At 42.3% G+C, this 14,732-nt stretch overlaps 1 protein-coding gene across 1 annotated transcript; it reads left to right on the top strand.

The window, feature by feature from the left end:
- The first annotated feature begins 237 nt into the window (after window positions 1-237).
- Window positions 238-14,634, top strand: zgc:163098 (U2 snRNP-associated SURP motif-containing protein). Its single transcript, XM_030781085.1, has 24 exons — window positions 238-289; window positions 1,126-1,210; window positions 1,504-1,615; window positions 2,067-2,176; window positions 2,563-2,630; window positions 2,914-3,008; window positions 3,999-4,063; window positions 4,314-4,479; window positions 4,855-5,060; window positions 6,434-6,477; window positions 8,001-8,105; window positions 8,294-8,360; window positions 8,462-8,631; window positions 8,836-8,998; window positions 10,479-10,558; window positions 10,700-10,787; window positions 10,907-11,035; window positions 11,163-11,358; window positions 11,682-11,759; window positions 12,000-12,063; window positions 12,357-12,507; window positions 13,076-13,186; window positions 13,772-13,974; window positions 14,191-14,634. The coding sequence occupies exons 2-24, from the start codon at window positions 1,133-1,135 to the stop codon at window positions 14,315-14,317; spliced, it is 2,676 nt and encodes an 891-aa protein (XP_030636945.1). The 5' UTR covers window positions 238-289; window positions 1,126-1,132; the 3' UTR covers window positions 14,318-14,634.
- Window positions 14,635-14,732: the final 98 nt, after the last annotated feature.

The raw sequence follows: 14,732 nt of genomic DNA, 5'->3' as shown, positions 1-14,732 counted from the left end.
CTGGGGAAAAGGCTCAGCGAATTTTAGACATCTATCAGGAACATGTACTGTACAGGACTCTTTACGTTTTGCACTTTTGAACTGTAAACACAAAACTCTAAGTTCAGCAATTCAGTTGTTATCGGGCGTCTCACGCCTTGCCTGACGCGTCCATGTCTCAAAGAATCAATAGTTTTCTTCTTTGATTTGTTGTTGGCACCCTGACGTCATCATTCCGCTACTTCCATTTCTGTTTAATTCAAAATGGCGGAGTAACAACAAACGTAAGGTTCACTTTTCACTGTAAAAGGTCCGTAAGTTTCAGTGTTGCTGGTTTACACCTTGTTCAGACACTGCAGCAATGTAATGTATTGTTTCGCTCTCTCATGCATATCAAGTATAACAAATGACAAAAGCCACTACAGTGGTTGCAGCAGGCAAAGCAGAATACCGAACTAGCTAGCTAGCTTTCTGGCTAATCCTGGGACATGCTAACAGTTAAGCGAAGTCGAGTGTTTGGGAATTGGTGTATATTCGCAGTAACGCAGTGTTAGGAGCAGATTACGCAGTTTACAGGGCTAGCGGTGGCTTGACTGTCACATTGTCTATCTATCACTAATTGACGGGTTAAAAGTGATTGATCTCTCATCACATTTGTCCAGTATGTATCACTCAGGATCGAACTCGATTTCACATCGGTACAGATATATGATATTGATGTAGCCATTGCATTTAGATAAAAAAAACCTCACATTTGCCAACGCTTGCTCTGGCATACATTAAAACTCTGATTCGTTAAATGAGCTTGATGCTTAATGTGTTGATTGCAATTCCCTCTGAAGTCACCTTTTATAAGGATTGGACGACAATTCAGTAACCTGATGTTAAACAAACCATTTCATGCTTACATTCTTTACATTTGTCAAGTGCAGCATGTGTGTGTGTGTGTGTGTGTGTATATATATAATATATATATACACACATATATGTGTGTGTGTGTGTGTGTATACACACACACACACACATACACACATATATATATATATATATGTTAGGATGAAATGGTGAAGTGTGGCAAAATGTTTATTGAACTGTTTGTGTGATCAACTGCAGTTATGAATGATTAATTTAGTTTATTCTTTACAGTGTAAATATGGCTGACAAAAAAGGGAAATCTGTCGGTGTTAAGAGAACATTAACGAAAAGAGAGCAGGAGGAGCTGAAGAAAAAGGTAAGATTGTACTGCAGCCATGTCTTTGTCCTTGTTTGGAGATACATGTATAATTCACAAGAGTGTTATACAATTTTACAGTTCCATCCCTCCATTAAAAATTCTGCTGAATAAGATGGAACCAGTGATCTAGAATGATGTCCAAAGATCAGAGATTTGTTGTTAGTATTGTCAGTGTAATTGATATGTGCAAGTGCTTTTTATTCAAATGCTAAAGACCTGTCAGATTCAGATTTTTAAAAGGCTTTGTTTACATGCAGATTTTACTGTTGAAGTATTGTAATCTCTTTCAGGAAGAGGAGAAAGCTGCTGAAGTCTTTGAGGAATTTTTGGCTTCTTTTGATAGTAAAGATAAGAGTGGAGTGAAGACTTTTGTTCGAGGTGGGATTGTGAATGCCACTAAAGGTTAGTCATCATCACAATCATATCTAGAATGTTCTCCACTCTACATTTATTTTATACACAGTGTATTGCTATGTATTTGCCTGGCACAAATGCTGGGCATTTCTGTGTGATAGATTTGACTGAAAATCTCGGTTGTGTTACCCTGTGCCCGTTTCAGCTTTGACTGAAAAACTAGGTTGTGTAACACTGGCAACGTCCATATGGTTCATTGTGTTTGGTTATGCTACTCTAATAGATATTCTGAAGACAAGCTAATGCGGCCTTTATTCATCTTTGTAGATCGCGTCAAATATTTAAGGCATTAGTAGAATTGTTTGGCCAGAGTGCTTGTTAGACGTACAGTACGGTGTTAGCAGTATACAGGCTTAAATGAGTTAGTTGCTGTTTGTAAGTGTATGAATGAATGATATCATGCTTGTGCTAAATACCATTTGTCTCCATCTCTTACCAGAGGAAGAAGCAGGTGAATTGAAGAAGAGCAAACTGTACAGACCCTCTACTAAATTCATCCCAGTGTCACAGAATGTCTCACCAATCCAGCCTTCAGAAGCCAAGAAGACTGTAAGTGAAGGGGACCTGTCAGGTCTGAGCCATCAGAACATTCAGTATGAACTTGCTGTGTGTATGTACAGTACATTTCCACTCACATACAGTGTCCCAGCATCTGATAAATGAGAGACTGATTGTGTAAGAAGAACACTATTAACATGCAATGTCCAAATGATTCAGTGGCTCCAGGGCCTGGTTCTCAGAGCCTGATCTGCACCTCCATACAGATACAGTGTGTTTCGTCTGCTGTGCATGGTGGTCTCTGTTTGTCTAAAGGCACGTGTGCTTTGTCTTAGTGTGGAAACCATAACCCAAACTTCACCCATCATAGACTCTAAGAATGACTTTTTCTCCTTTATTTCTTTCCTGATATTTTTTGTGTGTGTCTTATCCGTCAGGTTGTGAAGAAGAGAGCTGAAGAGAAGAAGAAGAGTAATTTGGAGCTGTTTAAAGAGGAGCTGAAACAGTATGTGTGTGTTTCCTAACGAGTTCAGCTGCTCTCAGAGGAGATATTTCTCCTCATACTGTCAGTCTGCTCGACTAATGGCTTTCATCACGTCTCTGTAACTCAGCAGAAAGACGACAGATTTTACTGTTGGGATCATGCATGATGTCTATGTTTCGACAATTATATTTGAAGTGAACTAAAATTATTCCTCAAAATCAAAGTGTGCTGTTTACTTAGCAGAAACGGAATGCTGTAAGAATAGAATCTGTACACTACATCCCTGTGCTCTCTTCTTTTCTAGAATCCAGGAGGAGCGAGAAGAGAGGTATAAAAGGAAGAAAAATGATCCTGGAGGAATTTACCCAGACGTCGACTTACCTCTGACACGACGATCAAGTATGATTCTTACGTCAGGGGTTCTCAAACTTTTTGGGGCCAGGGACCCCTTACAGGGGAGAAAATTCTCCAAGGACCCCCTCATAATTGTAACACAGATTAAACATATGCTTACTACCATTTGTGCTCTTAGATGCCATTGGAACTATTTGAATTCTAAAACTACTTCAGACTTGTTTCATAGTCATAAACAGAAACACATCTCAATTTGAATATTGTTAATACCACTTATATACTTTTAAACAGAGGGTCATTTTATTCAAATTGCATTTGGACTCAACTTGACAGCTGTTAAACTCTTCAAATAATTGATCTTAAAAGCTTTTAGGAAATGAACAGTAGCAAGACAGGCATAGTCCTAATAAACCCAGACTTTTAAAATGACCAGTCCAGAGCAGACTTTCAGTAAGTGCTTCAACTTTAAAATAATGAACTTATCTTGCTCCTTATTCAAATCACTGGCAGAAAGCTCTGAACAAGTCATAACAGAAGTTATCATAACAGTGTTACAGAACACATCATAGTAATTAAGCCTATTGCTTCAGAACATTTTGACTGGAATATTTGCATTTGGCCGCTACATAATTTTTTATTGATACTGCACAATTTTATAATTCATTGCAAATTATTTCACAGACCCCCTGGTTATGGGTCATGGACCCCCGGGGATGCAGGGACCCGACTTTGAGAACCACTGTCTTACATAATCAGGATGAAAATTAGGATGAACCAAAGCAAGCACGTTGATACTGAGATCAGTAGTCAACTCATCCACAATTCAGTTATTTGAACAGAGGATATGAAAATGTTTGGGCCCCTGAGAGAATTAACAAAAAAAAAAAAAATAGCAGACACTCTCAGACAATCTCATCACAGACAGATTTGATGTCAAACCACATTTTTTGTGTCTGTATGTGTCTGATTAATGTGAATTAGAGGACAGTGGAAGAAAGCATGAGCCTAATCCAAACACTCTTGTTTTCTCTGCAGTCTTTGATGATGATCCTGCAGTTCCAACCACAACTAACCTGTATATCGGCTGTATCAATCCAAAGGTAACAACACTGGGGTCAGAAGTTCAAAGCTCTGTTTAGAACCCCCCTCAGTTCTATCAGTTTGCCTCCTTTGACAGTTGGATTCTAATTTAGAATCTTAAACTGTCCTCAGAACCGTTTGGTTACATTGTAGGTATAGATTTCCTTATGTATAATGCTAAACTCTGATATCCTTTTGTGTTGAATGTAGTGTTTTTGAGTTTAGTTTTTGTCATTCTGCTGTGAATGTATGTGTGTGTGTGTGTGTTAGATGACAGAGGAGATGCTGTGTAAGGAGTTTGGGAAGTATGGACCATTAGCCAGTGTAAAGATCATGTGGCCGCGGACGGACGAGGAGAGGACCAGAGTCACTAACCGGGGTTTTGTCGCCTTCATGACGCGCAAAGATGCCGAGAGAGCCCTTGCCGCCTTAGACGGTGAGAGTGTATGTGTGTGTGTGTGTTAGTGTTTGACACACAGAATACTGGGTTTCTTTGGCATGTTCTTCAGATTTTATTGATACGTTCAGTATTTACATCAGTTTTGTTATCAAAGACAAAGAATGCCAACTAAATGAGAGATATCTGTTCGTCTGGGAATAAGGGAGAAAAGATTCTTTCTTAGTGCCTTAGGTATGCATGCATGTAACGAAACCTACCCTCGTTTTCAGCGTTTATGTAAAGAATGGGTCCAGTCATGACTAGTGGAACCATTATTGGTCATCAGGGGTTTATTGATGTACTGACATTGTGGGAACTCTTCTGGCTTGGTTCATGATTCATGATTTCTCTCTCTCTCTCTCTTTCCCACAGGTAAGACAATCATGGGCTTTGAGATGAAGCTTGGCTGGGGTAAAGCAGTCCGAATCCCTCCCCAGCCCCTTTACAACCCCATAGGTGTCCTCAAAACGTCCACACCCCCTCCTCCCTCTGGCCTCCCCTTCAACGCCCAACCCCGCGACCGCTTCCGAAACGACTTCACCAAGCCGAGAGGCCGCTCTCAGGACGACCTGTACAAGGTAAACGGCATTGGATGTGACTCTAGTTAGAAACCAATCACAGACAGAGACACTCTCATTACGCTCTGCCGACTCTGAAGGTTTACCAGGTCTGCAGGTTCAGTGTACCTGTAGGAGTTGGCTGGTAATGAGTAAGAAATATAGGTAAATTTATCAGAGGAGTGAGAAGTTTAGAGATTGGTTTACAGTTTTACGTTTATTGCAATATAAAAATGTCTTGTACTGCTGAGTAGTGTACTCTGGCAGATATTATTAAAATATGTGTGATTTTACAGCCAGGGAAGCATTTGCAAATGCAAGACAGCATTTAACATTTGGATGTGCAAGTCAGCAAAAATAAACATATTAAAGTTTTTATTATGGAAACGGGTCACTGAGACTCCTCACAGCTGATAAGTGTGAGTCGTACCAGAGGAACATTTTAATTATATAACAGTTTTTTATGGTTTAGGCTTTGTATCTTCTACCTTATATGGGTCTTAAGGCCCATATACTGTAAAATAAACTTTTTCTGTTCTTCTTCTTCTTCCTCTTCTTCTTCTTATTATTACGGTTATCTTTGTTTTGTTTAAAAGTTTAGAACTTCAGGTTGGTACCTTGCAAAGAGTGCTTTGCTAAGGTTGACAGGACTTTTTTTGTTTTCCGTTTCCTTTCTCTTTCTTTTCTCTTTTCTACACAGCGGTATGTTTTGAGTTAGGACAATGTAGAGGTGTTATGTGTCCCTGTTAGAGTTGTGGACACAGGGCTGTGAGTTGCTTAAAGGAGTGGTTGTCTCTCTGTGGCTTTGAGAGACCTTACATGGTGACAGTGTTAGGGAAATGACACAGTCTGTCTGGGGGAATGCATTTGGCAGCTCAGGCTGTGTAACAATTTCATAGTTTAAATAAACCGAGGGTATCAAAGTCCAGTGCTGGAGGGCCATAGTCCTGATTGGCTGAAGAGCATGTACACCTGTTTTCAAGGTGAAAATTAACAGGTAACAAAGAGGCGAAAACAAAAACCGGCAGAACCCTGGCCCTCCAGGACCAGATTTTGACACCCCTGCTCTAACTCTACACAGCAGTTCTTTTCTCTCACTGTGGCGTGTAGAGCAGTACACTTCATCACAGCTCAAAATCACCACACACACTTCATCACAGCTCAAAATCACCACACACACACACTCAATCACAGCTCAGAATCGCCACACACACTCCATCACAGCTCAAAATCACCACACACACTCCACTTTTACGGGCAGGCAGTGGTTTGCCTTTTTGTTGTTTTCCTTTGAAATCTGACATTGTTGAAGATTTGTGATGTGGATTTAATGCTGTGAATATATAAACTGACTGTGTTTGTATCTTCACGGTTTGGTTTGACTCTGTGAACAGACTCTGTGCGACGCCGTAGTGACAGTGGTTATCCCCTCACAAAGGTACAGACTCTTCATCTGTCTCTAATACTGCTGTGACTGACACACACATACACATACACATACACACACACACACATACACTCACTCACACACACATACACTCACTCACTCACACACACACACACACACACACACACACACACACACACTCACTCACACACTCACTCACTCACTCACACACACACACACACACACACACTCACTCACTCACTCACACACATACACACACACCTACATATAGATGCACACTCACAGACACAGATACATACCTCTCTAATATTGCTTTGACTGCCACACAGCACACACACACACACAAACACATACATGTAGATACGCACTCACACACACAAACACATACATGTAGACACACACTCATGCAGAAACACACACATATCTCTGATATTGCTCTGACCGTGCACAAAAACAGGTGCACACAGAGTAACACACACACCTACACACAACACACAAACACACACTTTATCCATTTCACTGACTGCCACACATGTATACACACATATGCACACAGAATCATAGATATTAACAAGAAGCCTTTCTGATAAAGCTTAAAAACACCTCAGATGGAGAGAGTCTTAAAGGGGAAGTTTACCTTTCTTTAAGCGATGGGCCCATTTTGACAACTGCCTTTTTTCAAATTAAAACATGAACAGTGGATTCTTTAGTAGCTTCCACTTTGATATTCAGTAGCAACACATGGCTAACTGAACAAAGACAGATTCACATGCTTTATTAGAGAATTTTGATTACGCATCTCTTGAAAAACCCTGCACTAGAGTTTTTTTGCTGGTTTGATTGTTAAATGAGTCATTTGTCAGTGTAGCCATTACCATTTATAGTGTTCATAAATGTCATTTTGAAAACGATGTGTGTGAGGTACTGATGCATGCCGAGATAATGAGCCTCTATGACAAAAGGCCTGAATTTCCCCTTTAAATGACCCATTTAACACCCCACTCACCACTCCTATGACCTGTTATGTCACTCTTATGACCAGTTATGTCACTCTTATGTCATCTTTATGTCAAGTGACACTATGAGGAGAGTCACTGGCATTCATAGATGCATATTTTGTATAATATACATATGCAAAGATGAAGGAAATGCAGATTCACACATGAATGAGAAACCAAACCTCAGAATAAAAGTTAGGACAGAATTTCTGGTTGAATCAGTTTAGCATCAGTTCTGGCTTACAATTTATAGGAATGTTAAAAACGATGGCTTCCTTCTGTAAGCTATAGACTAAAAGACAGTTGCATTAAAACATGTGCCAAAACCAGCTCTAAGCTGGTTTCAGCTCTTCTGTGAACTCTATAAGATCACTCTGTCTCAGTGGGCAAGTTTTCAGTTAGCACAAAAAACAGAACAGGCAGGCCGAATACCAACTGAAAGGGAAAACACAAAATGTTTTCTGACTGGACGGAAAAGATGAGCGAGAAACAGTGACTTTGTTCCTTTTGTCACCTGTCTTGTTTTTCTGTTTGTCTGTTTGGTTTGGGCTGCAGGAATCTGTTAGGTCTGATCCACAGGATGATTGAGTTTGTGGTGCGGGAGGGGCCGATGTTTGAAGCCATTATCATGAACAGGGAGAAGAATAACCCTGACTTCAGGTACAAAGACACCCCAACCAAACTCATTCACTGTCTACACATGCCTCTCCTCCCTTTGTGAATTCAAGCCAATCCAGTTTGCTCTACTGCACAAAACCTAAACCTCCATGACACTTCTCTAGTCGATCAGGCTTTTCTAAATGTATGCCCGAGACAAGTGTTAAACCTCCCTGTGTTTGACTGGTCAGGTTCCTGTTTGACAACAAAAGCCAGGAGCATGTTTACTACAGATGGAAGCTTTACTCAATACTGCAGGTAAACCCGGTTCCACCACACAAACCAAGTTCTTACTGCTAAACCTATAGATATGCCAGTCATATAAACATATCTAACATCTCTCTCTTTCTCCCTCTCAGGGTGAGTCACCCAATGAGTGGAGGACATCTCTTTTCCGAATGTTCCGTGGGGGATCACTCTGGAGACCCCCTGTGCTAAACCCTTATCTCCATGGAGACGAGGAGAGGGGTGAAGAGAACTCTTCCCCTGTTCAGGATGAAGAACTGAAGAAAGGGCAGCTAAAGGCAGAGTATGAGCACATGAGCATATCTGTGTGTGTGTGTGTGTGTGTGTGTGTCTGTGTTGATGTGTGTGTAGGTAGAGTTTTTGCTCAGAGGGTTAACTCCTTGGTAGAGTGTGAGTGTGTGTGTGTATGTCTGTCTATGTCTGTGTGTGGCTTTGTGTCTGTGTCTGTGTGTGTGTCTATGTTGATGTGTGTGTTTTTGTTTTTCAGACACAGGGATAAGCTGGAGTCTTTGCTGAGAGGGTTAACTCCGCGGAGAGATGAAATCGGTGATGCCATGCTCTTCTGTCTGGAGAGAGCTGAGGCTGCAGAGGACGTGGTGGCCTGTATCGCAGAGTCTCTGTCAGTATTACAGACTCCACTACAGAAAAAGGTACACACACACACACACACACACACACACACACACACACACACACCAAGCCCTGTCAGTATTACAGACTCCACTACAGAAAAAGGTACACACACACACACACACACACCAAGCCCTGTCAGTATTACAGACTCCACTACAGAAAAAGGTACACACACACACACACACCAAGCCCTGTCAGTATTACAGACTCCACTACAGAAAAAGGTACACACACACACACACACCAAGCCCTGTCAGTATTACAGACTCCACTACAGAAAAAGGTACACACACACACACACACACACACACACCAAGCCCTGTCAGTATTACAGACTCCACTACAGAAAAAGGTACACACACACACCAAGCCCTGTCAGTATTACAGACTCCACTACAGAAAAAGGTACACACACACACACCAAGCCCTGTCAGTATTACAGACTCCACGACAGAAAAAGGTTCACACACACACACACACACACACACACACACACCAAACCCTGTCAGTATTACAGACTCCACTACAGAAAAAGGTACGCACACACACACACACACACACACACGCAGACACACACCCCAACCCTGTCAGTATTACAGACTCCACTACAGAAAAAGGTTCACACACACACACATACACACACACACACCCCAAACCCTGTCAGTATTACAGACTCCACTACAGAAAAAGGTACACACACACACACGTACACACACACACCAAACCCTGTCAGTATTACAGACTCCACAACAGAAAAAGGTACACACACACACACACACACACCCCAAACCCTGTCAGTATTACAGACTCCACAACAGAAAAAGGTACACACACACACAGACACAGACAAACACACACACACACACACACCCCAAACCCTGTCAGTATTACAGAGTCTTCTACAAAAAAAAAGAACACACACACACACACCAAAGCCTGTCAGTGCTGCAGACTCCTCTACAGAAGAAGGTGCACACACACACACACACTCACACACAGACGCAGACACACACAAGCACACCAAACCTTGTCAGTACTACAGACTCCACTACAGAAAAAGGTACACACACACACTCACACACACACACTCACACACAGACACAGACACACACAAGCACACCAAACATTGTCAGTACTACAGACTCCACTACAGAAAAAGGTACACACACACACACACACACACAAGCACACCAAACCTTGTCAGTACTACAGACTCTACTACAGAAAAAGGTACACACACAGACACACACACACACACCAAACCTTGTGAGTACGCCAGTCTCAGTTACACACTACAGAAAAAGGTACACAAGAGTAGTAAGGACTCCACAACAGGAAAAGGTACACAAACACACACACACATACACAGTTCCTACGGCTATATCAAAATCCACCTCTTTTTGGTACTGCAGATGACACTAGGGGTAATTGTACAAGCACACTCACACACACATCTGTTTGCTCCTGCAGTTACTTTGTGCTTTGTTTTTTAAACAGATTGCGAGATTGTACCTGGTGTCTGACATTCTGTACAACTCTTGTGCCAAGGTGGCTAATGCATCGTATTACCGCAAATAGTAAGAGTTCAATTTCAAACTTTTTCCCATCATTAAATTGTATTTGAATTGTGTCATGTCTCTGCGGGCTGGTGGTTGAGCGTCTGACCGAGCTGTGTGTGTTTATGTGTGTGTGTGTGTGTGTGTGTGTGTTTGTATCAGTTTTGAGGTGAAGCTTCCGGAGATGCTGGCAGATGTAAGCCTAGCCTACAGGAATATCCAGGCCAGACTGCAGGCCGAACAGTTCAGGGTGAGAATAGCTCTTATGGTGAAACATAACGTCGAGTATGTTATTAAAGTCCCCTGTCTTTCTCCCCATGCTTTTAGTTCTATAACTCTCTCTCTCTCTCTCTCTGTCTCTCTCTGTAGCAAAAAGTCATGAGCTGCTTTAGGGCGTGGGAAGATTGGGCCATTTACCCAGATTCCTATCTGATCCAGCTTCAGAACATCTTTCTTGGCCTTGTCAAACCTGGAGAAGAGCTTATAGAGAAGACAGAGGTGAGTAGAAAAACCTTAAAAGCTTAAAGGACATATAGAAATAAGTAAGGTCCTTATGATGTAACAGTTTCTAGCCTGAAGTGGTGCAGTATGCGTAATGTAGTTTCTGTCCCTGTCTGTCTTGAAGGCTGCGTCTCCAGATCTGGACGGGGCTCCTCTGGATGGTGTTCCTCTGGATGGAGCAGCATTAGACGGCACGCCGCTGGACGACCTGGACGGCTCGCCCATGGTGTGGGACCCTGCCTCCATCGACGGAGTGCCTGTGGACGATATCGACGGAGTCCCCCTGGAACCTGCTCTGGACGACATCGACGGCGTCCCCTGTATGTTGTGATACAGTTACCAAAAACAGAGAGGGATGGGGAAAGAGAGAAAGAAGTGAGAAAGGAAAACCGACAAATTTATTGGGAAAAGAGGAATAAAGAAAAGAGGTTAAAAGAGAGGGGTAAAAGCGCAGGGGAACGGTAAGAGAAAGGATCTAGAAAAGCAGCCTACCCTACTCAGTCTAGCTCATCATGATGTTAGCCTTTTTTCTCTGACTCTCCTCCCAGATTCACACTCACTCAGTACGGGGTTTCCTCGCTGTCATGCAAAAGCACATGTCTCCCTTTCATTAATGTGACTTTTTTTTCAATCTGTTTTCCAGTGGATGAGGCCTCTGATAAAAGTTTACCCAGTGTAGCTCTGTCCAAATGGGAGAGAGTGGACAGCACTGAAACTCCAGGTACTGTTATTAAAAAACAAACAGACAAACAAACCAAAGAAGAGGAGCATGGTGTGCACAGTGGGTCTGTTAATCTTCATATGTGCTCATTTTACAGGCCTTAATGACTGTAACATGTTAAGTTCTACTTTACATTCAGAAAACAGAGAACCTCTGTTTTACTCACAAGCACTGGAAATTCCAAAAACAGTGTGAACTAAATTTGAATTCCCCCCTTTGTCTGTGCCCCTGGTCCTTTAGCTAAAGCTGAGTGCAAATGGGATGTGCTAGGAGAGAGGAGCTCCGAGGATGATCTGAATGTCAGGTAAGGCAACTCTTCACTTAGACATCTGTGTCATTAAAAGCATGTCTGAACAAAGACTTAACAATGCTGCATGATCTACTACAAGTGTCAACTTTTCATCTAATCATCTACACCAGCGTCTGTTTAATACAGAGTGTTTTAGACTGTGGTTTTGTCTTTGTATAACACCATCTGCTCAGCCAGACCTCAGTAAGACCTCGGCTAAACAGAGGATCTTTCATATCTGTTCATTCCTTCATTCTCTCATTTTCTTGCTCTTCCTGTCTTTCTCCTTCCTGTGTCCTGCTCTGCAGTGGAGACACTAAGGAGAATGAGGAAGACTCCGACGAAGAGAGCAGCGATGACCAGTGCAGTCCCAGTCGATATGACGGAGCTGAGTTTAAGAGCTCGCTCAGAAACTTTGAGTTGTCTGAGAGCAAAAGGACTCGACTCCGAGAACTGGAGGTAAACACTCAGAGAGACTCACACATGCTCTCCCACCCAACGGCACAGGACACGAGGACTTAGGAATAGTTGAATCAGTCAGAGAAAATAGCTGTGAAATGGTGCGTTCTCAGTTGGACAACTAAGCCCAGCATTCTGTCCCAGTCCTCAGTGTCAGACTGGCTTGACCTGGGACAGTTTCTGTGAACGTCTGAGACTGCCTGAACAGTACTGTGCTCCTGACAACTAAAATCAGAACTCAAAGTGGCCGTCTGACCTATGCTGTAATACTCAGATGTGTTGTGTTGAGGTTAATACTCCAGTGTCCTCTTCCATCAGCTTGTCAACGGTTCTTATATGCAGTACATCCATGTAACTGTGGACAATGTAAAATGTCTGCTGTTTGAGTTTTTATAGACCTGAAGAATTACCTACAGTACTATATGTGAAAACTCAGTCCATGACCTACTTTAGGCTTTAATATCACATCGCTTTAAATGCCAGCAGCTTTCCCATCACAGAGCTGCTCTGTTAGCTGTGTTAGGGTAAAGCCACGCCCTGTTCACACTGCGTCTCTTCTCTGTCTCAGGTGAAGGTGATGAAGTTCCAGGATGAACTGGAGTCTGGGAAGAGACAGAGGAGGTCCAGTATGACTCTACAGCAACAGGTCCAACACTACAGAAACAAACTCCTTCAGAAGGTCAGAGCACACATACACCGTCTACACACACACAGACACCCTCTACACACACTTCACACACACACTCCAGGCACACTCCACGCACACAGATTGCGTTTTAATGGGTTTAAGTCATGTTTTCAGCTTTGGGCTGATGATATAATTTGACAGATATGTAACACTGCTCTGGTTGAACACACCTGTCCAGTGATGTTGGTGATGCAATAAAAAATATCAATGGTGATTTTAAATTTGCTTGCTGACCCAATATCTTTCTAATGTAGAGAGCAAAGAAAGAAACTTCAGTATTGTGAATATAATTATTTGTCTGACAAGATATTACGCTACTAAAGACACACATATTGTCACAGCAAACCAGGGGATTCTTGTCTCAGCACAGCAGCTATTCTGCTTTAGAATGGAAAAGTAGAATAGGATTTCCTCCTACTAAAATGATTAAAAATGCTATTGTTTGGAAAAATATTCCACATACATCAGACTACAGTGGAAATGAGGCAGAACTGGACCGGAGTGTGTATTGCACTTGAATTTGAATGAAAAGAAACAAATATTTTTGGGGTCTGACTTTCTCCTGTCCTTAAACAGGAGTTTGATAAAGACGACCAGGAGAAGAGAGACAAATCAGCACAAAAGCAGAAAGAGAAACTGAAGAAAGACGAGAGGAGGGACAGAGGCGAGGACAGGAGTAAAACCAGGGAGAAGGAGAAAGAGCGGGAGAGGAGTAAGAGGAGCGAGGACAGAGAGAGGAGTAGAGGGAGGAGCAGAGACTCGGATGACAGGAGAGAGAGGTATGTGCATGCATACATTTTTCAACTCAGGAGAGAACTTTCCCTTTATCCCACTGAGTGACTGAATTCACTGTTAGTGTGTATGAAGTTTAGTTTTCTCAGTTACATAACTGATTTGCCATCAGACTTGATGCAGTCATTTCAGTGAGTTTTAGCCAGTCTTTCTGTAACATTATTGTAAGCAGTGACGAGATCTCTGATCTCTCCGTCTTAAAGGACAAAATCCAGATCTCCGAGGAGATCCAAACGCTCCCGATCACCGTCGCCCTCACGCAAGTCCTGGAGGTCCAGTTCAAGGTCTCCTCACCGCTCCCACAAGAAAATGAAGAAGAGCAAACAGTGAACTCTAAGCCCACCCCATCTCTGCCTGGCAGCCAAGTTACACTCAAGGACTGCCTTCCCTCTAACACACACACACACTTTTCTCCCATGGTTCTCCACAACTGACCTCTTCCAGTATGATCAACTGCTGCCTGTATCCTTCCCAGAATCCTCTGCATTGTGGCTGCTCCAATCAGAAGCCAGGGCTTGGCACATTTTTTTGTAAGACGAAATTTGGACATTATTTGTACAGTTCTCTCTTTTTTGTTGTTGTTGTTTAACGATTTTATTTGTTTGGTTTTATTTTTGAATTCCAGTTCAGATGCAATTATTGTGAGATTGCCCGGCGCCTCGATCTTTACAATAAAGAACACTTGGCAGTGTCTCTGTCTCAGAAACTCACTCACACACACACACACACAAGCACATGCACAATT

This window comes from Chanos chanos, chromosome 8, assembly GCF_902362185.1.
Source record: "Chanos chanos chromosome 8, fChaCha1.1, whole genome shotgun sequence".
Lineage (NCBI taxonomy): Eukaryota > Metazoa > Chordata > Actinopteri > Gonorynchiformes > Chanidae > Chanos > Chanos chanos.
This window is presented reverse-complemented; position numbering and strand designations above follow the sequence as displayed.

Coding starts and splice junctions, on each gene's coding strand:
- zgc:163098 (XM_030781085.1), top strand. CDS start 1,133: ATGGCTGACAAAAAAGGGAAATCTGTCGGTGTTAAGAGAACATTAACG. Junction 11,760..11,999: donor GGACAGCACTGAAACTCCAG/GTACTGTTATTA, acceptor CTGGTCCTTTAG/CTAAAGCTGAGTGCAAATGG. Junction 12,508..13,075: donor CTCGACTCCGAGAACTGGAG/GTAAACACTCAG, acceptor TCTCTGTCTCAG/GTGAAGGTGATGAAGTTCCA.